This window comes from Hippopotamus amphibius, chromosome 11, assembly GCF_030028045.1.
Source record: "Hippopotamus amphibius kiboko isolate mHipAmp2 chromosome 11, mHipAmp2.hap2, whole genome shotgun sequence".
In the NCBI taxonomy this organism is placed as follows: Eukaryota; Metazoa; Chordata; class Mammalia; order Artiodactyla; family Hippopotamidae; genus Hippopotamus; species Hippopotamus amphibius.
The window spans coordinates 102,444,946-102,471,445 of record NC_080196.1 but is presented as its reverse complement, the minus strand read 5'-3'; the positions used below and the strand labels follow the sequence as shown (position 1 = coordinate 102,471,445).

The window sequence follows — 26,500 nt, the reverse complement described above, 5'->3', positions numbered from 1 at the left end:
CTTTCCCTCACATCCAACCTCTGGTAACAACCATTTTGCTCTCTGTTACACCAAGTTTGGATTTTTGTTTTTTCTTTTAGATTCCACACATAAGTGAAACCATGTAATACTTGTCTTTCTGTGTCACAAAGTTTCTGTGACATCTTTTCATATATCACTTAGCGTAATGTCCTCCAAGTTAATTCAAGTTATCACAACTGGCAGGATGTCCTTATTTTTTAAGACTAATAATCCATTTTATATGTTTACCACATCTTCTTTATCCATTCACTCATTGATGGACATTTAGGTGGTTCTAAAGCCTTTTGGTGAAGCCCTAACACGGACCACAGTTCTACGGTTCCATTGGGAGGTGATGGGGCTGCAGTGGTTGACAGGATTAGGGTGAAAGTTTGGATGAAAATTGGAATATTGGGACAGACTCTATGTAAAGTGGTTTCGTCTCCTTTAAGTAAATGTACTATGGGGATGGATTTTGTGTCTGACTAGGGAAAGCTTCCCCTGCCTCGTACTATAAATCAGAAAGCAGGTAAATCTGCCCTTCAGTATTGACTGGCCAGGCTAAATGGGAACCAATAACATTGCCTGAGCCCACGCAGGCTGTTAATTTTAAACAGTACGGGAGGGAATTCTCTGGTGGTCCAGAGTTTAGGACTCTGAGCCTCCACTGCCTTCGGCCCAGATTTGATCCCTGGTCTGGGAACTAAGATTCCACAAGCCATGTGGGGCAACCCCTCCCCCTCAAAAAGAAAACCAAAACAGTATGGGATACCTGGTTGACGAAACATGTTATAAGACCAGCATCTGGTTGGTTTATTTGAATTTTGCAGGTACATATTCCTCATCTACAAATACTGCTAAACCTTATCTATAAGACCATTTGAAAGAAATCCTGGAATCTTTACTCAGACTGGGGCTTACACTAAAAGGCTGTGAGCACCCCCTATCAATGGCTGCTGAAGTTTTGACCAGAGAATTGCCATTTAAGGGGCAATTACTAGCTTGCTATTGGACATTAATTGAAACTGCCCCAATGACTGAAGAACATAAAATAATCTTGAAACCTGAAATACACACGATGTCTTGGGTAATGTTAGGGAAACACGCTAATGGAGAAAGCAGTGCCCAGATGAGTTCCATAAGGAAATGGAACCAGTTTTGCAGGCACATGGACCAGGGGAATACAAAGAGACGCACATGTGTTCACAAGCAGGTAGACTCTCTTCCTCTAGGACAGAGTTTGAAAGCACTTGAGGAATTGCTGAACCTGTAGTTACCTGGGCAGTGCCCTATGAACAGCTCTCTATCGACCAGAAAAGAGCTGTTTGGTTTATGGATGGCAGTTTCAAAGTGAGTCGACGGCATCGCATTGGAAAAGCCGCCAGTCTGATTGAAAAAGATGAAAACATCAGCTTGGTGGGCTGGGTTACGTGCTGTGTGTCCCTAGGTTTAGGTTTTGAACCAACCCATGGGCAGCGGCTAATGTCCTGGCCATGTGGTTAGGTAGAAGGGCAATGGAAAGCTGGCCCTTTAAAGGGATGCCTGTAGGGGGCACGGCCCTATGGAAATCACTATGGGAGTTTAAGGGGTACATTAGAGTATGTCACTGTTCATTAGAAGAACCTCCTTCTAGGATCAGAAGGTGATTGGAACCAACAAGTGATTATCCTGATACACCCACTTGAGGTGGCCACGTGGGTCCATGGAATGTGTGGATGTGGCGGGCTGCAGCAGCTCAGAGATGGGATGGATCCTAACACTGTCTGCTTGTACCCTCTGGGGCACAAAATGCCCGTAAGAACCTCTTTTATCTGCCAACAAGAATGGCAGGGTCTGCAGACGGCTATGGGGCAGATTTCGTAGGGGGAAGGAGGCCCAACACAGAGCTGGCATTTGGACTGATGCTGGCAGCCCTGGAAGGCCACAAGTGGGTCTTGACAGGAATGGATACACTCTGGACTGGGTTTTGTATGCCCAGAGGTAGATGCAAATGCTTAAAATACTATTGGGTTCGCTAAAAAGTTCGTTCGGGTTTTCCTGTAACATTGTACAAAAACCTGAGTGAACTTTTTGGCCAACCCAATATAAAAGGACTGGACCAGAAGATACTGCATGAATTTGGATTTCCGAGTTACATTTCTTCAAACCAAAGAACACACTTTATATTATAGTAAGCCCATAGTGTCCAAAATATAAAAGAAAAATAAATTTTAAGACTTCAAGAAATTTTTTTAAAAAGTAAAAATAAATCAATAATGTCCAATAATGGGCAAGGAGCTATCACATCAGATAGATGTACCCTGTTGCATACCATCCTCAGAGTAAAGGTCTAATAGGGAATTGGAACAGGCAATTGAAATATGTTTGAAGTTCAAATGAGGGGAGGAGGAGGGGCAGACTTGCCTTCACAAGTGTGTATTGACACTTAGCATGCAGGAGACCAAGAAAGGGTTCCCACTAGATAGATTTCTGCACTTTTCTGGGGGTTCTGGAGGAGAAGGGGTGGGGGAGAATGTTGGTGTGACTAGTTTTTTCCATGGAAAGAAGATTGTGGTATGACTACACATTTCCCTTTTTTTCTGCACATCGCCTCAGCTTTCTTATTTTTCTGCCTGGCGCAGTGGTCCCAAGGACCAGGGCTTCAACTGTGGATGCTGGGATCAGAGATGATCCCCAAGTAAGAAATTGTAACTATGCTTTTAAACCTTTACGCCAGAATTCCTAAGAGGCTGATGGGTGGATTATGCCTTCCCTCTACCTGACCAAATTGGGATTGACAGTGAATGCAGCTGCATGCCTAGTGGCTGGCAAAGCCCACTCACTGTGTGCCTGTGTCACCCTGCCCTACATGAGTATGTGTGGACTGAGAGGAGGATTTTGCTAGACTAGAATTGGCGTCAGCAATCCGGAACAGCAGAGTGCTAGGCTTTGCCTAGTGGTTGGCAAAGCCCACTCACTGTGTGCCTGTGTCACCCTGTCCTTTATGAGTAGGAGTGAACTGAGAGGTGGATTTTGCTAGATTAGAATTGGTGTCAGCAATCCGGAACAGAACATCGCTTCCAGTGGGGAAAAGTTTGAGTAAAAGTAAATTACAAATAGAAGGAGAAATGGTAGCCAGAAGGAAAGGGATGAATAAATGGATGATGTGACAAGGAACATCCAATGTCACATGAATGCCTTGAGGGAGACTCAGAGCAAGAGATGACATAGTCTCTGAAGAGAGCTCAATTACAAGATGTCGGGAAGGGTAAAGACCAATCCTGTCTTGGGAAATGGATAGAGTCTAATGGAAACCTGCAAACCTGAGCAGCACTGCTTTGGGAGACACTTTGGTCAATTGATATGATGATAAACTGGACCAGCTGTTGATGATTGAGTGAAACTCTACCAAATGTGCCACTGTCTTTTGACTCTTCTTTTCCAGGCTATGTCTACTACCCACACCTCGATATAATGTAACACTGGCATCATCTTAGCAGCAAGATTGCAATACTGATATTGTTGGTCGAATCTGTTGGAAAATGGAATTAAGAGCCTCCTACTCCACACTGGCTCCTTCAAATGTTGGGCAAAGGTTTGTTTTGTTGTAGAAGAGATTTGGATGGCCTTGCCCCAAGAGAAGGTCTGGACTTTGTTGTTGGCTTCTTGGAGATATTCTCTATCAGACCTGATAGAAGTGTCCTTGTTTAGATGAGAGCTGGCCAAACTGGATTTTAGGGTGGTCATGCCAGAAAGCCCGGTCACGTGATTTAGATGGAAATTTCCTGTCACGTGTTGTCCGTTGACCTAGACTCTGCCTTCAGCCATTGGGCCATCAATCACTTATGCCCGATAATGAAGCCCCAGAGTCTGGACACCAGAGTTGCTGCCCTGGTGACCTGCCCTGGTTGGCAACACTCCATGGATACTGCCACGTCCCAGTGCTGGGAGGGTCACATCTGGAGCTCTCCACACTTTGTCCTGTGCACTTCTTCCCTTGGTGACTCTCATAAACCACAACCATGAGTATAACAGCTCTCAGTGAGCCCTCTGAGTCCTTCTAGCAAATTATCAAACCTCAGGGTGGCTTGGGAGCCCCTTCCTCAAACTTGCAATTGATGTCAGAAGTCTTGGGGACTGTGCCCTCAAATCTTGCAATTTGGCTAATTCTGGGCAATAAGTTAAGAAAGAAGAAAAACTCAGATCAATTCCTTTGTTCCTGAGCTCCTTAGTATTTCTAAAAATAACTTCAGAAAGGAGAAGCAAGCAAACAAACAAAACTCTGTGCCTTACACAAACGAAAACCTTAATGAAATGTCACTTCACACCCCAGGGAGACTATAATTAAAAAGACAGATGATAACAAGTGTTGGTGAAGATGCGGGGGAACTGGAATCATACACAGTTGGTGGGGATCATAAAATTCTGCAGCTGCTTTGTTAAAGTCTGGCCGTTCTGGTTAAACAGTTACTAAAAGATCCAGCAATTCCACTCCTAGGTATACGCCCAAGAGAAATGAAAAACTTGTACATGAATGTTTATGCTCACAGCTGCCTTAGTCATAATAGCCAAAAAGTGGAAACAACCTAAATGCCACCAATTGATGAATGGATAAATGAAATGTGGTGTGTCCACAGAATGGAATATAATTTGGTTACAAAAAGCATGAAGTACTGATGCATTGTACCATACGATGAACTCTGAAAACACTATGCTAAGTGAAAGAAACCAGACACAAAAGGCTATACATTGTATAATCCCATTTATATGAAATATCCAGAATAGGCGAATTTATAGAGACAGAAAGATTACTGATTAGCTAGGGCAGGGCCAGGGTGGGGAGGAACTGAGGAGTGACTATGTTAATGGATAAGGATTTGAGAGAGCCTTTTGGGGGGGTGTAACTAAATGTTCCAAAATTGATGGGGGTGACAGTTGCACAACTCTGACTATACCAAAACCCATTTACTATGCCCTTTAAACCAGTGAATTGTATGGTATGCACATTAGACCTCAATAAACCTTCTTTTTTTTTATTAAGGCCTGCCTTGGTAAAGAAGATGAACTCTGAGCTCAACGAAACTGAATGATCTGGGAGATTTTTAAGTCTTTCCTGGTCCCCTGCAAAGCGAAAGTGGGCTGTGATCATTTTCTAAGTGCGCCAAGAGAATACGAAACGGAGCCCGGGATGTCAGGGCTTGATCCTCGGCCTCCCACACAGCAACAAGGTTCGGAGATCCCGGAGGCGGGGCTTAGGAAGCCCCGAGCCGCCTCCCCCGGCCCCCGGGCGGGCGGGACCCGGAGCAACGGCGAGGAGCGGCCCGACCCCCGGCAGCGCGGCTCGGCAAGGTCTGGCGTCCGCTCTCCGCGGCCCCGAGACGCACCCGCGTCACCAGCCGCCAGCGTCACCCAGAGGCGACCCAGGTGGCGCCGCCGAGGCCCCGCACCCTCCGCGCCAGCCCCGGCGCCGGGGGCCTGCGGACCCCAGGGCATTCTCCCCGCGGCGGGGCGGCGGCCGCGGCCCCCCGAGCCCTGGAAGCCCCGCCCCGCGCGGTCGCGCCCTCCGCCGGCTCCGCCTCTTCCCCTCCGGCCGCCGCCCCGCCCCGCGCCGCCAACCCAAACACCCGGCTCCCGCTGCGCGCGGCCGCGCGTGATCGCCGGCGCCGCCTTGCCCCGCGCGCCAGAGCCTGCGCCGCCCGCCCCCGGCCCCGGGCCCGGCCTCGGCCGAGCGATGCTGCTGCTGGCGGCCGCCTTCCTCGTGGCGTTCGTGCTGCTGCTCTACATGGTGTCTCCGCTCATCAGCCCCAAGCCGCTCGCCCTGCCCGGGGCGCATGTGGTGGTGAGTGGCCTCCTGTTGCTGCGCCGCCGCCTCCCGGCCCGCTCGGCCGCCCCGAACCCCGGCGCGCCGGGCCGCTCCCCGGGCCGGGCCGCGGACGCCCCCGAATCCGAACGGAGGGTCGCTGGCCGCCGTCCGGCCCGGCAGCTGTCAGTTCGGAGGGCCTCGGGGACCCGCCCTCCGCTGCCTCTGGCTCCTCCCGGGACCGGAGAGCGGGGCGGCGGGGACAGCGCCAGCGAGCCGGGTCCCCGCGCTGCAGGGGCTCGGGACGCGCTCGTTAGTCCCCGGGGCACCCCTGGGATCTGGATGTTTTTGTCCTCGGGTTTCCCGATGAGTCAGCCGGAGAACGGAGAGGCTGAGAAACTTTGCCAAGGGCACCGGGGTCGGTGGCGGTGCCGGGCGAGGCGCTCGGTCCCGGCGGGGTCGCGAGGAGGCGGGCAGCCGGGGAACCGGGTCCCGGCCTCCAGGACCTGCCGAAGCAGCCGGGAACTGGAGGGTGGCCAGTGCGAGGGACAGTTGCCAAAGGAATTCAGGAAGTGACTCACCTGGTGGGGGGGAGATTGCTCCAAACCCGGTAGGCTGGCAGTCCTGGCTAGCGGTGTTGGGACGCCTCTGTCCCGTCTACACTGCCTGTCTCTTGTGAACTCAGCCTGGGGTCGGCTAGGTGCTGTCCCAGTGCAACCCTCTGCCGTCGTCTTAGAGTCAGAGGCATGAGCCGAACGACCTGGCTAGTTAGTACTTCAGGAAGGAAGGGGGTGTGGATGGACTTGGTTTGATTCCTTACCTAAGTTCATGTCTTCAGGGGTCCCTTTTCTGCAGGTGGGGCACCTTTCTTAAACAGAGAGGATGCCTTCTTACCTGTGCCCAGCACGTCACCATTTGCTGTGGCTTTCTGGTTCGTTTTCTTACTTGATTTTTTCACAACCCCGAGGCACATTGAGGTTATGAATACACAGAAGTTAGTTACTAAGCTGGCAGCGCAAATCCTCCTGATGCCGGAGGTGACATATGGGTGTCTCCTCTAAGATAAGAGCCTCCTCACTGAACTGGGATGGGACGGAATGATCATTGCTTTTAGTGTGCTTTAAATCAGGACAAGAGCTTGTGAATGGGAATATATATTTTCTTTAATTGCTTTCGTAAAACTGTTAGTGTTCTTCCAATTCCTGCTATTCCTGATGTGGAAGATAGATAAGGAGGTGAGTGTAAATTCATTAGAGAGGGAGAGAGGAACAAAATTTTACAGCCACACTAAAGTCTGGAAGCGTCACATCTGCAGGAAAACTTCAGCCTCAAAAGCGTGGCTTTAAAAGTTGGATTCTTTCAGAAGTGAAGTTTGCAGAGCATAACTTGTGAAAAAGTAAAGTCAAAGCAGAAATGAAAATTTTCATTCATTGTTTATAAGGGCTTTTCACTTATTGTTGACTCTGGTTCTGCCAGCCCCATCATGCTTCTGCAAGCCATAGATAAGATAATAAACACATTTGCTTGGGTAGATCCTGAAGAATTTCTTATTTTCACCATCCCATTTTAATATGCCACTATAAATAATGTGAGGATGACGAATAATTCACGTGATGTCACCATCTGTCTCCTTTTTTAATGTCATAAAAAGAGTAGAAGTGTAATTGATTTTCTTGAGATTTGTTAGGAGTAGACCCAGTCGTGTTAGGAAAGGGACCAGTGTTTAGAATGTCTTGCTGATGGGGAAGCATGAGCAGGCTTAGGTCATAACTAGTTATTGTTTTGTTTTCAGAACAGTTCTGATATACCAGTGTTATCTCTCTAATTACAGTGGTAAAACTGTACAGCAAGTCTTACACAGTATATACTTACTTAAATCAGCTGTTTTTTGTTCTTTTAAAGCTGTTTAATTGGTGAGAACTAGAAAATCAAGTCCTCCTTCTTGGGGAGATGGGTGGGAGCAGCTGTCCTTGCAGCAAAGCACCCCCTCTCTTGTCCTCAGTAAGGGATATATGGTGCAATTAAAGAGATAGTAATGTTTAAACGGTACTCTCAATGAATAGTAAGAGGGAGTGATTAAAGAAAGGAATTAAACTGTTACCTTTAGGGTCTCACATCTCAATTTACCAGTGGTTGGACAACTCAGTACATATTTACAGCTTTTCTCAGCAATTATGAAAATCTCTTATGTTTTCTTATACCATTCAAGAGTAACATAGCCTAGGTTAACTTACGTATATTCTTAGATACCTTCTATGAATTAGCTGGCTTGGACTAGAAAGTCAGTTTCCCATGAACCCAACAAGAAGTCTTATTTTTGTTTTTATGGACAAAACTTGTAAGGTTAACCCTGTTCTTTGCTGCGTGGGAAATTTACACAGCCCGCTTACCTATTACAGTGTAGAAAAAAGACAGCAGTAATCACAATAGCTAATATCTACATGGCACTTTAGAGGATATAAATTTCCTCAATAACCTTATCACTTCAATTTCCTTTAAGTCATTGAATAACAAATAGGGAAATTTTACTTACAGGTTTTTTTGGCATTGTCATTTTTTTCAGGGAAATGGCATCGTACACCATTTTCAAATTAATGTAGGCAAGTATTTATTTAGCAACTGCTTATGCAAAGTGCTGTGCTAGGAATGAGGGGGATTGCTTGGACCTGGTACTCATTGTCAGGGAACTTAGAGTCCGGCAGAGGAGACGTTGGAACTGGCCTCTGCAGGTTAGGTAGGATTTGGAAATGCAGGTGTGTGGGGTGTGTTGTGTGGAGGGACCTTTAGGCAGCAGGAACAACATCATGAAACAGCTGGGGACATTTTTAGGGGTCTTGCTAATTGCTATGGAATTGGAATATCTGGTGAAAATTAATAAGCCAAAACTACCCATGAAATATTTCAATAGCAGAGAGCTCCTCAGAGGCGACTATTAGCTGGGACAGCAGGTATATTTTTACAGGAACTGGTAGATAATTGGTTAATTTTCCCCCCAAATCCCTTCATTAGTGAGAGGTTGAGGCTCAAGAGAAATTAGGGGCATCCCATGGAGATAGGTATATTGTGTAGGAGGGCGTCATGCTGATTTTTTTATTTATTTATTTTTATTTTATTTTATTTTTTTTTATTTTTGGGGGTACACCAGGTTCAATCATCTGTTTTTATACACATATCCCCGTATTCCCTCCCTTCCTTGACGTCATGCTGATTTTAAAATCATAAGATGGGATCAGAGATGTCCTTTACAGCATGATTTATATCTAACAGTAAAATATTGGAGATAGTCAAATATCTGACTGTAGGGAAATGGTTAAATATGTTTTGTTATTTAATGGAATATGGTAAAGCCTTTTAGTTTTTCAACCTCATACATTACAATATAATGTTTTTTAGAGCAGGATGCAAAAGCGTGTAAGGGCAGATGCCTCTCTGACACTTGATTTTCCCCCTCACATGACAACTCCTGGCCGCCCATACCCCTGGCCCATGTTATATAATGTGCATAGGGAAAATGACTAGGCAGATAATGTTACATTCATATTAAGTTAAATATATATTGAATCCTTTCTGTGTGCCAGGCACTGTATTAAGTGCTAGGAATACTGTGGGGAGCCAAAATAGAGTTGGTATTTTTATGGAGTTGGGGTAGTGATGGGAGAGGTGGTTGTGAATCAGATGGTCACACGAGTAAATGCATGGCTGTTTGATTATGGAGTGATGTAAAGCAAAGAAGAAAAGGATGCAGTGCTGAAAAGTGGGTTGAGGTAGGGGTAGAGGGCAGTCCATGAAGGCTTTCCTGAGGTAGTGATATTTGAGCTGAGATTTAATGGGTGAGTTGATGCCAGTTAGATGAAAAGAGGAGAGGAGAGTATTCCTGGCAGGGAAAATAGAATGTGCAAAGGTCCTGTGGTTGGAGAGAGCATAGAATCAAAAGATAGCCTGTGTGGCTGAGCTGTGGATGGTGAGGGTTAGACTTGTGCCAGAAGAAAAGCTTTACTTTTCCATATTTCCGTGTGATCATGTATTACTTTATAATAAGCAGTCATTTAAAATATCCTAAGATATATGTAGGTGTTTATTCTTTTCATCTCCTGTAGAGCTGGTCACGCATAGGAGATATGTAGTAAAGAAATGGTTCATTTGGGTTTGGACTCAAAGGCAGACTAATGTATTTTTTTTTATTTTTTACTTTTTAATTTATTTTATTGATGTATAACAATGTTATGTTAATTTCTGTTTCATATTCTTTTCCATTATGGTTTATCACAGAATATTGAATATAGTTCCCTGTGCTATACAGTAGGGCCTTCTTGTTTATTCATTCTGTATATAATAGTTTGCATGTGCTAATCCGCAGATCCCAATCCATTCCTCCCCCACCCCCTTCCCCCTTGGCAACCACAAGCCTGTTCTCTATGTTTGTGAGCCTGTTTCTGTTTCGTAGATAAGTTCAATTGTGTTGTATTTTAGATTTCACATACAATGATATGATATGACACTTGTCTTTGTCTGGCTTATTTCACTTAGTATGATAATCTCCAGGTCCATCCATGTTGGTGCAAATGGCATAATTTTATTCTTTTTTTTTTATGGCTGAGTAATATTCCATTGTATAGATGTACCACATCTTCTTTATCCATTCATGGACATTTAGGTTGTTTCCATGTCTTAGCTATTGTGAATAGTGCTGCTATGAACATATGGTGCATGTATCTTTTCGAATTATCAGACTAATGTATTATTTGTTAGGTAATGTAGAGGGTGCTTTCCCCGCAGTGAACTCAGAAAAATATTAAAGGTGTGCAATTGTTAGTTCAGTACTGGAAACAGTCAAAGCCGCAGGCCCTGCTGACAGTGTAATCTTTCATGTTTGCACTTACTCCATTCGTTAGGTCTGGGATGAAGATGCTACAATAGCTGATGATTTAGTTCCTGTAGGTTGGATTTTAGACCCCATCATAGTTATTTTAAATAAACTTCCCACAGGAGGGAAATTTCAAGTGCTAAGATTTCTTAATTTCTGCTCTTAGGTTACAGGAGGTTCCAGTGGCATCGGAAAGTGCATTGCTATCGAGTGCTACAGACAGGGAGCCTTTATAACTCTGGTTGCGCGAAATGAGGTAAGTCTTCTAGGTTCATTACCACTCACGTACTAATTCAACATTGCGTTAGTCACAGAGGCTGTGCGACCGTCACAGTGTTCACACCTGTGTGGAAATCGTTCACATCTCTGCTTGGAGCTGTGATTCCTGAACCACTGGTTATTTCTTGTATTTGGGTCAAAGCTTCTTGGTTTAAGTCAGGTTAGCTCCACAAATATTTACTCAGTGCCTGCAACTGTTAGGCAGCATCATGGGCACTGCAGATCTAGGAGAGGCCGAGACCTAGTTAAGTGCACACCTGGCCACAGGAAGGCAGGGGGGCTGTCACCCGCCCAGACATGCTGACAGCAGCCATCGTAGGGCTGGTTCCTGAGTCCTGAAGGATGATGTGTAGGTGTTTCTCTATAATTTGCTTATGACCTGATCTCCATCTCTAGTGAAACCCAGACCCTGCAGGGGAATCTCACCCCGCCCCAGCAGTTTAGCAAAACTTGTGTTTTTCAGTGTCAACACAAGGTCTGTTTTTCTTTTTTTTCTTCTTCTTTCTTTCTTTCTTTCTTTTTTTTTTTTCAATGTCTTATTCTTTCCAGAGCCAGAGCAGAGATACTGTATTCCTATGAACAGTCATGGCGTCCTCTTGCTCCATGGGGCGGGGGAAGGACCACGGCTGTCCTGCCTACTGCTGCTGTTCTGTGCTTGGCATGATGCTTAGGTCTTAGTGGGTGCTCCAGACGTATTTGTTGGATTGGCACTGAGAAATTCTTTATTTTCTAATGAAATTTTCTCTTCCAATTTTGGCAAAGTCAGATGGGGTACATCTTTATTGTATGCCACCTGACTTTGCCAAATATTGAAAGAGAATAATGTAGTTTTATTATAGGTACATTCTTGTTTAGAAAACCTACGTCTTTTGGAAGGATTCCCCTCTCCTTTTGTTCTTCTCTGCTGTCATGGTGTATTTAAATTACAGCTTTTATAGCAAATTAAGGCGCTGTAAACGGATCTCTGTCTTCTTGAAAATGACTAAAACAAGAAGAATTGAGACCTTGGAAGAATTACACAATTACATGGATAGCTTTGCTTGTCCTCAGAATATCTTTGAAAGTAGCCAGGCATAGGTTTACCTAGTCCATCTAAAAACTGTTTTTTACTATATTTGCTTTTTCAGTAGAGGAGGAAAGCATTGGATGATCTTGTAGGAAAGCATTCTTGACATGGAATCACACTACCCTTAAGTTTGGGAAGCAATTGCTATCAATATGGTTGTTCTTGTTTCATATCTAAGTAATGTCAAATTAAAACATTTATTAAAATTGATAGGGTGACCCTTAGCAATTCATACTGATAATTGGGATTTTGAGGTTCATTAATTTTTTTTATTATCTTTCTCTGCAATGAATTTAAAAACTTGCTGTCACTTAGTCATAGCTTAGCATACTTTACAACGATGTGGCCACCATAGCTCTGCAATATGGGTGCTGTCCTGTGTGTTTTCTGGAATTTTATAAATCCTTGTACAAATAATTGCTTTTTCTCTCCTTTTAAACAAACAAATGGACAAATAGACAATGACCAGAACTAATTGTTCTCTGTTGCTTTCAGGACAAGCTGTTGCAGGCAAAGAAAGAAATCGAAAAACACTCTATTAACGATAAACAGGTAAAAATCACTGTCCTCATGATTCATTTTCTGTACTAATAAACACAAGTGTGCAAAGGAAAAGAAGAGTTACTTCAAGTGAATAGTTCATTGAAAGCATGTAAGCTTTTCCTAATTAAAATATATATTAGACAGTTTTAAATGGACACCAAGGGGGGAAAGCAGGGGGGAGGGGTTGGGGTGGGCTGAATTGGGAGATTGGGATTGCTATATATATACATCACTAATAAGAAAAAATATATCAAATTGTACACTTTAAATATATGCAGTTTATTGTATGTCAATTATATCTCAATAAAAATTCTTAAAAAATAAAAATAAAAAAAGTAAAAATAAAGGTCTACACTAGCAGTAAAAAATATATTAGACTGTTTTTAAAAAAGATGAAATTATTTGAATTGTCTAGGATTTCAGGTTATTACCAAAACAAGGTATAGACTCTTTAACACACATACACACACAAATGATCAAATAAGAGAATGCTTTCCTAGAAAATGATTTCATTTCAATTATTTATTTAAATTAAGGGGAAGGAGGTATCAAAAATTTTTTTGGTTATAGAATTTTTTGATGAATAAAATGGTATGTTTATATATACAATATATATTTTAATATAAAACACAATAATGAATTAATAGCCACACACTCATCACTCAGCTTAAGAAATGGCATTTCCCTCTGTTCCCCACATCAGCCTCATCCTCCTGTCTCATTCCTAGAGGCAACCCCCAACTTGATTTTTATGTTACTTCTTCCATTGCTTTTTAAAAATAATCTGACCACAAATGCATGTGACACTAAGAAGTGTATTGTTTACACTTTTGAACTTTATGGCATCATTCTTTTAAAATTTTGTTTAGTAGTTTATTTAACTAAACCTCCTTTTTCTTTTTTCTTTTTTTTTTCTTTTTTTGTGGCTGCTTTGGGTCTTTGTTGCTGCACAGAGGCCTTCTCTAGTTGTGGCAAGCAGCAGCTACTCTTCGTTGTGGTGCACGTGCTTCTCGTTGTGGTGGCTTCTCTTATTGTGGAGCACAGGCTCTAGGCACGATGGTGGGCTTCAATAGTTGTGGTGCACAGGCTTAGTTGCTCTGCAGCATGTGGGATCTTCCTGGACCAAGGATCAAACCTGTGTACCCTGCACTGGCAGGTGGATTCTTAACCACTGCGCCACCATCATTCTTATTTTGATAGCTTTATTGAGATATAATTCACAGACCATAGAATTCACTGATTTAAGGTGTACAATTCAGTGATTTTTAGCATATCCATGGAGTTGCACAGTTATCACCAGAATCAACTGTAGAATACTTTAATAAAGACAGTCCATTTTCATTAACAGTCACTCCTTGTTCTCTCCCAGCCCCCTCCTAGCCAGAGGCAATCACCGACCTACTTTTTCTCTCTAGGTTTATATGACATCATTCTTTGTGTAGTCTCATGCAATTTGATTTGTTCACCTGATACTATTGTTAAAATTCCTCTCTGTTGCTGCAGAAAGTAATAGCTCATTCTTTTTTTTTTTTTCTTTTTTAAACTGCTGCCTGGTGTTTCCTTGTATGTGTAGACTACCTTTCATTCCTTGGTTCTACTGTGGGTGGATATTTAGATTGTTGCCAGTTTTTTGTTAGTTTGTTTCTTGCTGTTGCTAAAGTTTCTCTCTTTTTGCACTTGTGCAAGAATGGAACATACCTAGAAATGGAATTGCTGAGTTGAGTGCACGAAATCAGCAAAGTGGTTACAGTCCCACCAGTAGTGGTCGGTGCCTCCTTGCCAGCACTTGATATTGGCAGACTCTCATTTTTGCCCTTCCTGATGGGCTTTAAGTGGTGTTTCACTATAGTTTTAATTGCCTCTTTTCCCCTTTAGAATATATTAGAGAACTTTGCATGTCAATAAAAATCAATCTGCCTCATCTTTTAAAACTGCTGTGGTGTAATATTGGATACCCCAGAGTTTACTTAATCAGTTCCCTCTTGTTGGCTATTTGTATTTTCTTCTTCTTTAGCATTCTATGCTGCAAACAGAAACCCTCATCCACCTCTCTTTGTGCATGTATGTGAGTTTTTCTCTAGTACCGTGGCCACTGCCTATATCCCCTTCTCTGAAGCCCACAGACATTGGAAAGCTGCTCGTTCAGCACATACCCCCAGGGTGTTTTTTGTTTGCTTGTTGCATTGTTTGTTTTTTAAATATCCCTGTAACTTCTGATAGAGAAGAAAGCATCGTCCAGAACCACGAATCTGGAGTGTCCCGGCTGAAGGCCGGTCTCCTCTGCTGGTAGCACCAGCTCTGCTCTGGGCTTCTTCCTCATTAGTCCCACTCGTCCATCTGTCAGGAGGCTCCAGGTCACGTGGAACGTTCTTGACTTGGACATCAAGGAAGGAGAAAGTCACCAGGGCTGGGGTGGAATTGGGCTCAGCTTGATGACACCTCGTTTAGGAGACCTGTAAGTGGCCGGTCAGTCCAGAGTCAGGGACCTCAGGCAAACCTCAGAGTGAACCAAATGTGACTTGGCTCCCCCCTCGGCTCCCACAGGCCCAGATCCACCCTTGGCCTAGTAAGATGATGCCACCAGGCTTAGCCTCCCAGTCCCGCTGAACGAAGCAGGCTTCTGGGAGTAGATCCTGTTGGCTTATCTCTTTATTCCACCTACTGATATTGACACCCAAGAGCCCAGCTATAGCTCCGATATTGCTCCAAGAGGAGTATTTTTTAAACATATTTATTAAGTTTACTATTATTTTTTGACCACTTTGTTAAGATAGAATTTATGTACAATAAACCACACCAGTTTAAAGAGTTCAGTTGGATGGCTTTTGGCTGATGTATCAATATATGCCTGTGAAACTGCCCCTGAAATCCAGACACAGAGCCTTTCCGTCCCCCCTGGAGTCTGCCCAGCCCCTCTGCACCCCGTTTCTCCCTCCTTTCCTGGGTGCACCTGGCTTCTGACCTGCTTTCTGTCACTATAGGCTCGTTGCACTTTAAGGGGAGAGTTTTTACATTTCTTTTCGATTTCTAGCCTTTTCGAGGCATTCGTAGACAAAAATTGTGTGTATTGAAGGTCTACAGCATGATGATTTACTGTATGTTTCCACCGTGAAATAATGCCCACAAGCAGGTAGAGTCACACAGCCATCACCGCATGTAGTGACCACTTTTGTGTGTGTGATGAAAACACTTTGGATCTACTCTCTTAGCAAATTGCAAGGCTACAGTATAGTAGTAGTAAATAATTTATTTATAATTATTTACTTATAACTCATTAATAAATTAATTAATAACATAGTCACTGTGCTGGACATTTGATCCCCAGAACTTACTCATCTTCCACCTGAAAGTCTGTACCCTTGGACCAACATTTCTTTCTTTTTGTTTTAATAAATTTATTTATTTATTTGTTTATTTATTTATGGCTGCATTGGGTCTTCTTTGCTATGCGTGAACGGGGGCTACTCTTCGTTGCGGTGCTCAGGCTTCTCATTGCGGTGGCTTCTCTTATTGTGGAGCACGGGCTCTAGGTGCATGGGCTTCAGTAGTTGCAGCAAGTGGGCTCAGTAGTTGTGGCACACAGGCTTAGCTGCTCCATGGCATGTGGGATCTTCCCGGACCAGGGATCGAACCCGTGTCCCCTGTATTGGCAGGTGGATTCTTAACAATGGCGCCACCAGGGAAGACCCTGGATGAGCATTTCTTAAAACATTCTTTTGAGTTTGCTCAAAAGAGTTTTCTGCAAAAAAACTGCCCCCCACCATTTGCCTGTATGAATTGTATTGTTAGCAGATTTCAAACCCTGCAATCTGTACATCCAAAATTGGACTCCTTATCTATTGGAAAGAATTGCCTTTAATTTTTAAAAAAAATTTCCTTTAAAGGTGGTTTCAGACCTCTCCAGAGCTTTGATCATTTTTTTCTCTTTCTAACAGGTGGTGCTTTGTATATCAGTTGATGTATCTCAAGACTATAGCCAAGTAGAGAATGTCATAAAACAAGTAAGAGGTTGGGTTAATTGGAATTAATTCACTTACCTTTCTATTGGTTTTTGCCATTTTGGTGTGTGTCTTGGAGTTGGCAAATCTTTCCTATAGTTTTACTAGCTTTATAGATTTTATTTATTGGCATTGATTGGCTGCTAAGGGAGTCTTTTTTTCTCTTTCTTAATGCCTGCTCTGATACATTTTTCCAGGCACAGGAGAAACTGGGCCCAGTGGACATGCTTGTAAACTGTGCAGGAATGTCACTTGCAGGAAAATTTGAAGATCTTGAAGTTAGTACTTTTGAAGTAAGTAAAAATTTGTTTTTTCCTCACTGGAGTAGCCCATACACTGAAAAGGAGAACCAGTTCCTGGCTAAAGGCTTTATGAATGAAATAGGTAAAATACATTCAGATTTAACAGAAGCTTTAGAAAACTAGAGGAAGGCTGGACAAGGTTTTAGTCCCAGTGAAGACTAAAACCAGCCTTAGAAGTTTAGACAAGTCTCTGGACCGTGGTTTCCTCAGCTGTAAAAAGGGAATAAAACCTCCAACCTGGCACAGATCACTGCATTGATTCACTAGGGTCATATCATCAAGGGAGCTCTTTGTAAGCCAAGAGATGCTGGATTTTCTTGTCAAGTATCAGTGTTTCTTGTCAAGTATCAGTGTCAAGTATCTTGTCAAGTATCAATGAAAACCCAAAAAAGTTGAAGAGCAAACTCTAGTTTTCTCAAACCAAGAGAAAAAGATAGTGCAGTATATTTATGTTTATATTGTTAAAAAGGTCAGCCGAAGAAATGCACATCAGATTTGAAGTCCTTCTTAAGTGCAAAACATGTGTATCTTTAGTTGATATCACATAACTATCTCTTTCTTACTGGTCTCTGGAGCCTTCATGGTAGTGATGGGTTTTGAATGATTTGCTCTGTGTAGTTAAAGTGCATCCTCCTCTTGTAGAAGAGGAGATTCCCAGAGCAGCAGTTTAGACATCTTGCTCTGGTGGACTGTGGGAAAACACCCTAAACTCTGTGATTTCAAGCCCAGTTAGGAGGAGTCCAGGTGGAGGTGGAAGCAGAGCAGTGCCTTAGCTGGGACTCTAGTGTCTTAAGGCTCCTTTATCAACCCGGCATAAAAGAGAGTTGTCTCGACCTGTATGCCTTTATCTCTAAGTACTGACAGGGAGATTTTGAAGATGATCTCAACAGCTGTGTAAAGAATCAGTTGGGGAAGATAGCTGTAGTCTAGGCATGAAACGATGAGGGGAAAGACTTCAGAGGTAGCCAGCGAAAGAGGAGTGTCTGTGTGTGTGTGTGTGTGTGTGTGTGTGAGAGAGAGAGAGAAAGATGATGTAAAGGGAGAATTAGCAGACTCACCTTGACCGACTGTGACGGCAAAGAGGATCAAGGTGTGGGTAGTTATGTGGTTGTAATAAGTAAATGCATAGTTATAAAGCTAGGACCTCGGGAAGCGGGTGAGTCCAGGGGCAGAAGGGGAGGGCTTGTTTCCACCTGTGTGTCTGATGGAAGTCCGAAGGTAACTGAGCGACTGATTTATGCGGATTTATAACTGAGCAAGAATAGAAAGAACTAGGTGTATGAGACCAGGTGACTGTGTGGGAATTCCCTGGCGGTTGAGTGGTTAGGACTCCATGCTTCCACTTCAGGGAGTGCGGGTTCAATCCCTGGTTGGGGAACTAAGATTCCACATGCTATGTGGGATGGTCAGAAAAAAAAAAAAGACCAGGTGACTGTGTGTGGGTATCATTGACAAGGAGAAAACATGAAGCAGGTGAGATGAAGGAAGAAATAAAATGCAAGTATAGACTGTGAAGCATGCTGAAATATTAAAAAATGCACAAATCTGATCTTTTAGAAAAACTCTTTATTCTCAGCCTTCAGTCTCCCATTACACTCTCTCCTTCTGTCTGTCTGTCTGCCTCTCATTCCCTCTCACTTTCGTTTAAAAAAACAGTCACAATCGATTTGTTTCCCACCACCACCAGCACCATTTCCACACCAGTACCCCCACACACAGACCATTTGTTGCTCTGTCCCCAGCAGTGTGGGACAGTAGGAAATAAAGGTGGCCTTTGGCATCAGACAAAACCAGTTTTACATCTTCGCACAAATGGTTTCAAGTCTAACCATTGACTAACTGTGATCCAAGGCAAACCTTTCTTTTTTGCTTCTGGTCCCAGCTCTTCTGCCGTCCTCGGCTTCCATCTCTGTGAGTGGGACGCCGGCTCCCCGGGCTGCGAGGGTTCAGCAGCGTGATGCTCAGCTCAAGGGAGCTGCGTGTGAATACGAGCATCCTTCCCTCTTACTCATTCATCCCAAGTACTCGAGAGGGCCTCCCGTGAGTCAGGCATCGTTCTAGGGCATGGGGCATCCGTGGTGAGTGAGAGGACAAAGCCTCGGCCCGGCCAGGGTGGGACGGACCAGGCGGCAGCCAGCGGGCCAGCAGTGTGATTGCAGGTGCCCTGAGTATGGATTCCTGGGGAGAAGTAAAACAAGGAAGAGAGGAGGCTCTTTCACGCAGTGTGGAAGGCCGCCCCAGCCTCAGGGGCTGAGACACCAGGGAGGGGATCTGGGCAGGGGGGCCAGCGGCCGCAGGGACCCCGAGGTAGAAAACGTGGCGCTAACTCCAGGATCTTGATGAGGAGGCCAGGCGGCCAGAGCCTCCTGAGCCCTGGGTGGCGTGGGGGTGGGGGGACCCTTTTAGATTTCAGTTGAAAACCTCTGAAGGGGTTTACGCCAGGCTAGGCCGTAGTGAGATCTGCATGGTGGTTTTTAGAGGCTGTTTCTGCCTGCTGTGTCAGGAGACTTCTAAGACGGTCAGGGTGGTCAGGGTGGGAGCTGGCGATGTTGAGAAGTGGGGGGAGGTGCCGTCGTGGGTGACCGCGGAGTGAGGGTGGTGAGAACGGAGACCAGCACCGGGCTTAAGCGGCTGGTAGGGGTGTTGGGAGCCTCCCCTCCCCCGCCCCCTGCAAGGACTGGCCTTTAAAGAGGAAGGATGGTTACCCCCAGACCTGCTGCTCTATCCCAGGGCCAGGGATTGTTTGCACTGGACCCCACCTTCTCCATCCATCGCCCCTCCGCCCCTGGCTGCCCTGGTGGAGGCGGGAGGCCACCGCACTCCGGGCAGCATCACCTTCCAGGACCCCTGTGTGCCCCTCTGCTCTCTCCCCCCTCAGTCTGGTCACTTGCCTTGTTCTGGTCAAGTCCAGGTGTGGGCTTATCACCGACACGCGCTGTGAGAGCCCACACTGTGAAGTGTGATGCATTTTCTAAAGATGAGAGCTCCTTTTTATTTTAAATGAATTCTGTCTCAATTACGTTCTTCAGTTTGTTTGGAGTTTTTTTCGTTTTCATTTTACATCAGTTCACACGTCCATAAGTCACAGGTACACTTGGTTTGTGTTGTCATGACTCATCGCTCAGGGACTTAATTTAGGCACGTCAGGTGTGGCCCCATGGGGTGAGGACGCGTGGAACCTTGCTCCTGGTTTTCCCTGGACTTTGGCTGGGGTGCATTTTGCCCTGGCAGGGTTCACTCTTTGTCCTTTCACTGTGATAAGTCTCCGTCGTGAGCACAGCTGTGGCCAGAGCCCCGCGAGGCCTTCCAGCGAACCGTGAACACTGGAGGTGGTCTTGGGGAACAACTACACACTTCTCTTAATTTTCCTTTTCAGTAGTTTTCTTGATGGTTTCTTGGAGCTGTATCTTGTTTTACCTACCTGTGGACATCAATGAGCGTTATTTTTGATTCGGGTTGTTCTGACACTATAGATCCATTTGGGGAGAACTGACATCTTAACAGTGTTGAGTCTTCTGACCCGTATAACATAATACATATCTCCACTTATTTATTTATTTATTAAGATTAATTTTTTTATCATTTATTTTATTTATGGCTGCATTGGGTCTTTGTTGCTGCACACGGGCTTTCTCTAGTTGTGGTGAGCGGGGGCTACTCTTCGTTGCAGTGCGAGGGTTTCTTATTGTGGTGGCCTCTCTTGTTGCAGAGCACGGGCTCTAGGTGCATGGGCTTCAGTAGTTGCAGCGTGTGGGCTCAGTAGTTGTGGCTCGCAGGCTTAGTTGCTCTGCGGCATGTGGGGTCTTCCTGGCCCAGGGATCGAACCCGTGTCCCCTGCATTGGCAGGTGGATTCTTAACCATGGCGCCACCAGGGTAGCCCCTGCATTTATTTGTTTTCTTTTTTTTTCTTTTTTCTTTTTTTGGTAATAATTATTATTATTTTTGTCCACACCTTACGGTATGTGGAACTTCCCAGACCAGGGATCGAACCTGTGCCCCCTGCAGTGGAAGTGCAGAGTCTTAACCAGTGGACCGCCAGGAAAGCCCTATTTAAGTTTTCTTTAATTTCTCTCAGCAGTGTTTTGTAATGTTCAGTGTGTGAGTCTTGCACATTGTTTTTCGGTATTTCATATTTTTTGATGCTGGTGTAAATAGGTTTTTTTCATTTCAGTTTCTGAGTGTTCATTGCTAATACAGAAAAATACAATTGATTTTTGTGTATTGATCATGCAGTGTTGCAGAACTCGACTGTTAATTCTAGTGCTCACTGGATTTTCTACATCCAGGGTCATGTCCTCCACAGTGTTACTTCTTGCATTCCCATCTGGATACCCTGATTCCACGGGTGGGAACTTTCAGTGCAGTGTTGGATAGAAGTGGTGAAAGCAGACATTCTCGTCTTGTTCCTGACCTTAGGGAGAAAGTACTCAGTCTTTCACTATTAAGTATGATGTTAGCTGTAGTTTTGTTTTGTTTAATTCTGCTGCTGCTTTTTTTTTTGGCCACGCCACGCAGCTTGCGGGATATTAGTTCCCTGACCGGGGATTGAACCCAGAGCCACAGCAGTGAAAGCCTGGAATCCTAACCACCAGGCCACTAGGGAACTCCCTGTTCTTTGTTTTTGGTAGATGCCCTTTATCAAGTTTAGTAGTTTATCCTAGTTTGCAGAGAGTTTTTATAAGGAATGAATGTTGAATTTTGTCAGATGCTTTTTCTGCATCTATTGGAATGATCATAGAGTTCTTTTTTAGTCTGTTAGTATGGTGAATTACACTGATTAATTTCCAGATGTTTCCAACCTTGGATTCCTGGGATAAACCCCACTTGGTTGTGATGTATTATCCTTTCTGTGTTCTTGAGGGATGTTAGCTGTAGTGTTTTGTAATGTTATTTTCTGGGTTTGTATAAGGGTCAAGGTGGCCTCATAGCAGGAGTAGGGGAATATTCCCTCCTTTTCAGTTCTCTGCAAGAATTTGTGTAGAATTGATTTATTCTTCCCTAAATGTTTGGTAGAATTCGCCAGTGAAGCCTAAGGTTTTATTTGTGGGAAGGTTTCCAGCTTTAATTTCTTTAACGGATGTAGGGCTACATCTCTGTCTTCTTATCTATTTCTTTTGGAGTGACCTTTTGTAGCTTGTATCTTGTAAGGGATTTGTCCATTTCATCTATGTCGTTGCGTTTATTGACAAAAGTTATTTACCATATTCCTTTATTATTATTTTAATGCCCGAGGAGTTTGTAGTGATGTCACCTCTCTCATTTTTGATATTGAAAATTTGTGTTTTCTCTTTCCTGACCAGTACGACTACAGATTTACCAATTTTGTTGATCTTCTTAACAACCAGCTTTTGGCTTTATTGATTTTTCTATTTTTTCTGTTTTCTATTTCACTTATTTCCTTTTATTTTTATTTCCTTTTTTTCTGCTTATTTTTGTTTTAAGTTGCTCTTCTTTTTATAGTTTCTTTAGGCAGAAGCTGAGGTCATCGATTCGAGGCTTTTTCCCTTTTCTAACGCAGATATTTAGTGCTACGGATTTCCACCTAAGTTCTGCGTGAGCAGCGTCCCACAAATTCTGATAAGTTGTGTTTTCACTTTGATTCAGTTAAAAATATTGTATAATTTCCCTTTTCATTTTCACTTTGACCCTTGGGTTATTTAGAAGTGTGTTACTTAGTTTTTAAATATTTGGGGAATTGAATTTTCCAGAAATCTTTCTCTTTTTGATTTCCAGTTGAATTCTGTTGTGGTCAGCAAACATACTTTGTATTGGTTGAATCCTTTTAAATTTGTCGAGACTGTTTTGTAGCCCAGAACATAGTTGATCTTAGAGCCATTCCACGTGCACTTGAAAAAAATATGTAAGATTGGCCCCTCATATCTGAGGATATAGACAACAGACCGTACTTTACCATTTTATATACGGGACTTGAGTATTAGCAGATTTTGGTGTCTGCGGGGGTCCTGGAACCAATTGTCCATGGACACCAGGGGTTGATGGTATTCTGCTGTTTTGGGTGGAGTGTTCGATCAGTGTCATTTAGGTCCAGCTGGATGATAACATTGTTCAGATCTTCTGTCTCCTTCCTGATTTGAGTCCACTTGTTCTGTCAATTATTGAAAGCGGGGTACTGAAATCTCTGATTATGACAGTGGGTTCATCTACCTGACTTTTAAAAACAGACTCTTAGTGCACATTCCTGTCCTCCAGCCCCATGGCCACCCTCCTTCCTCCAGAGATACTTGCTGCTGCTTGAGCCTTTTGGGGCTTCTGTTGTTTAATCCTGCTTTTTTAGTTTCTCTGTTCCTCACCTTGTATTCAGCTTTCTGCCAAGTTAGTTCTCATTCATCATTCTTTTCTTCAACTTCCAAAATGTCATTGCTGCTGTTTTCTTTGCTCATGTGAGTTCTTGCCTTGAAAAAAATCTCTTTACTGAGATTTTAGTGGGCTCTCCGAAGGGAGCTGAGGTTTATACATGGGTTCAGCATGCCATCTTTTTTCCATCACTTTTTTAGAGCATTTTTATTATCAAACCAACAGAATGATATTAAAAAACATTCAGGCCGGTGGGGGGGGGGGCTTCCCTGGTGGCACAGAGGTTAAGAACCCTCCTGCCAATAGAGGGGACACGGGTTCAAGCCCTGGTCCAGGAAGATCCCACATGCCACGGAGCAGCTAAGCCCGTGCACCACAACTACTGAGCCTGCACTCTAGAACCTGCGAGCCACAACTATTGAGCCCACGTGCCACAACTACTGAAGCCCATGCACTAGAACCCGTGCTCTGCAACAAGAGAAGCCACCACAATGAGACGCCTGTGCACCGCAACAAAGAGTAGCCCCCTCTCTCTGCAACTAGAGAAAGCCTGTGCACAGCAACGAAGACCCAACACAGCCAATAAATAAATAAATTAATTAACTAATTAAAAAAAAAAGCATTCGGGAAAAAATGGGAATCCCAGAATCCTAACACAGTCACTTACAATTTTCTACATTTCCCTGGTTTTGCAGCTGTGCTCATGTACTTTTATTTAATATTTGAAATAGCTGCAGTCACAGTGTAAATACTGTCTGCCCTCTGCTTTATTTATTTATTTATATTTTAAAAAATTTTTATTTTTTTTTGTGTGTGCCACGTGGCTTGTGAGATCTTAGTTCCCCCACCAGGGATTGAACCTGTGCCTCCTGCAGTGGAAGCACAGCCTTAACCGCTGGACCACCAGGGAAGTCCTCTGCTTTTTTTAAACTTATATTTCCTGCTGTCCTGCTGGTGTTTCTGGTCATGGTTTCTAAAAGTTACTTACCATTCTGTTGCGTTAACATTTCATGATGAACTCAATTTCCCAGTGAAATGTTTGGTTTCACATGGTGATAGATCTAGTATTTTTACAAGACTTTTAATATAGAAACATTGTAATGCAGTATCCTGAGATGTTCAGGTTGAAACTAAGGTTTTTAAGAGTTCCCAGGATGAGGGGAAAGTAGACTCTTGGTGCCTATGTGAGTTCTTACCCATCATGACATAGGAGCTGACATTTATTGAGTATTTGCTGCGGGTCAGGGACTGTGTGGGTGCTTCCCTTGTGTTTCCTGTTTCAGTCCTTGCCGCAGGCCTTGAGATCTTACCCGTATTATCCTTGTTTTCACTGAGGGACTAAGTAGAGTGCCTTACTTTCCTGTTCATCATCAACTAGGCAGTAAATGGCAGAGCCCGGGCTTCACATCACAGTCCCTGCTGTCAACCCCAGTCCTAGCCTTTTTGTGGTCTTTCTGTCACTTAGAGCTAATAGGACTGGAAATGCTCAGAAGCTCTTTCCTCAAACGGTCTCCTGACCAGTATTGCCTGTAGCATGCATTGTACTTTTTATAAGCAGAAGACTAATTTCGACCTGCCTTCGGCAGAGACGTAAGTGCTGTCGTTGTGAGAATGTAAGGCTAGACTGAAATAGGCTCCCAGTGGTGGGTCCTGCATGTCATGGTCACTTGCAGGGTCACTTAGTCCTTCATTCGCTCAGCAGATCCGTTGAGCTCCCCGTCCCTTGGGCTGCACTGACGAGCTCAGACTTGGCACGCAGGCAGGATGCCCGTGGGATGCAGCCTGGGGCGCTGACCTTGCTCCCTCCTCACGGCCACTTTGTTCCCTGCAGAGACTGATGAGCGTCAACTACCTGGGCAGCGTGTACCCCAGCCGCGCCGTGATCACCACCATGAAGGAGCGCCGCGTGGGCAGGATCGTCTTCGTGTCTTCCCAGGCTGGGCAGTTGGGCTTATTTGGTTTCACAGCCTACTCTTCGTCCAAGTTTGCCATCAGGGGGTTGGCGGAGGCTTTGCAGATGGAGGTAAGAGCTGTCTTCAGTTTTATATTTACTCCTTTCAGCCCAGCAATGTATGGTCTCCTTTAGTCTGTAGCTTCCTTACAAGTGTGATTGTATTAAATTAGAGATTTGTAGATTTGGCATGGGTGAAAGAGAATTGGCGCAACCCCTGAATGTTGCAGTTAACATGTTTTTCATCGCATAAAAATTTAATACACAATTAGCACTACTAACATCTTCGTGGCATTATAGGCAGACCTCAGATATTTTGTGGGTTCAGTTCCTGACACCTGCAATCAAGGGAATATTGCAGTAAATTGTCACATGAATTTTTTGGTTTCCCAGTGCACACAAAAGCTATGTTTACACTATACTATTAAGCGTGCAATAGCATTATGTCTAAAGAAACAATGTATGTTCCTTAACTAAAAAATACTTTATTGCTAAAACATGTTAACCATCATCTGAGCCTTTAGTGAGTCTTAATAGGAACATCTAAGATCACTGATCTCAGATCACCATAACAAATATAATAATAATGAAAAAGTGTGGGAAATTGGGAGAATTACCAAAATGTGTCACAGAAACTTGAAGTGAGCAAATGCTGCTGGAAAAATGATGCCAATAGACTTCCTTGATGCAGGGTTGCCACAAACCTTCAATTTGTAAAAAATGCAATATCTGTAAAAGTGCAGTAAAGCAAAGCATCATAGTATGAGGTGTGCCTTTTTTGGCCTAGTACTGTGCGAGTATGTGTAAGGGTAATGTGTATGTAAGATGTTTTATTCTTCAACTTGTTGTTCTTGTTCTTTAACATTTTCTAGAGATCTGTCCTTTATGACTGACTAATAAAATTAGCACGTGTTTGAGGGAAGAGCTACTGTGCAGCTCTCAGTTTTTAGACAAATCATTTACCTTGATCTCAGTTTCCTTGTTTGTGAAAATGAGAGGATTGGAGTAAAAATCGCATTTGGCTCTCCGATACTTATATTTTGATGTCCTAAAGAAATATTGCCGAATATGAGTGCTGCTTATCCTCACAGTGAATAGAACATCTTGTGGAAGGAGGGCGTGGTTAGAATTAGCATAAAATAAGCACTTGTCAGATGTGTACGACCTTCCTCCTCAGCTGTGTGAAGTCGACTTCTGTGTTGTTGTCACATGGGGATTCTTAGAGAGCACCACGCACATCTTTCCAAAATCATATACTTTAGGGACTTCCCTGGCGGTCCAGGGGTTAAGACTCCACGCTTTCACTGCAGGGGGCACAGTTCGATCCCTGGTCGGGGAACTAATATCCTGCGTGCCCTTGGCATGGCCAGAAACAAACAAACAAACAAATCCCAAAAACCAA

The 26,500-nt window shown here is 43.9% G+C and overlaps 1 protein-coding gene across 1 annotated transcript in view; it reads left to right on the top strand.

Annotated features, from left to right (window-relative positions):
* The first annotated feature begins 5,479 nt into the window (after positions 1 to 5,479).
* KDSR (3-ketodihydrosphingosine reductase) overlaps positions 5,480 to 26,500 on the top strand; it is a 41,779-nt gene continuing 20,758 nt past the window's right edge. Inside the window, exons 1-6 of the mRNA XM_057699532.1 lie at positions 5,480 to 5,818; positions 10,810 to 10,899; positions 12,484 to 12,540; positions 16,467 to 16,532; positions 16,727 to 16,822; positions 24,979 to 25,170. Coding sequence (XP_057555515.1) covers positions 5,711 to 5,818; positions 10,810 to 10,899; positions 12,484 to 12,540; positions 16,467 to 16,532; positions 16,727 to 16,822; positions 24,979 to 25,170 — 609 coding nt within the window. The 5' untranslated portion in view covers positions 5,480 to 5,710. The remainder of the gene's footprint in view (positions 5,819 to 10,809; positions 10,900 to 12,483; positions 12,541 to 16,466; positions 16,533 to 16,726; positions 16,823 to 24,978; positions 25,171 to 26,500) is intronic.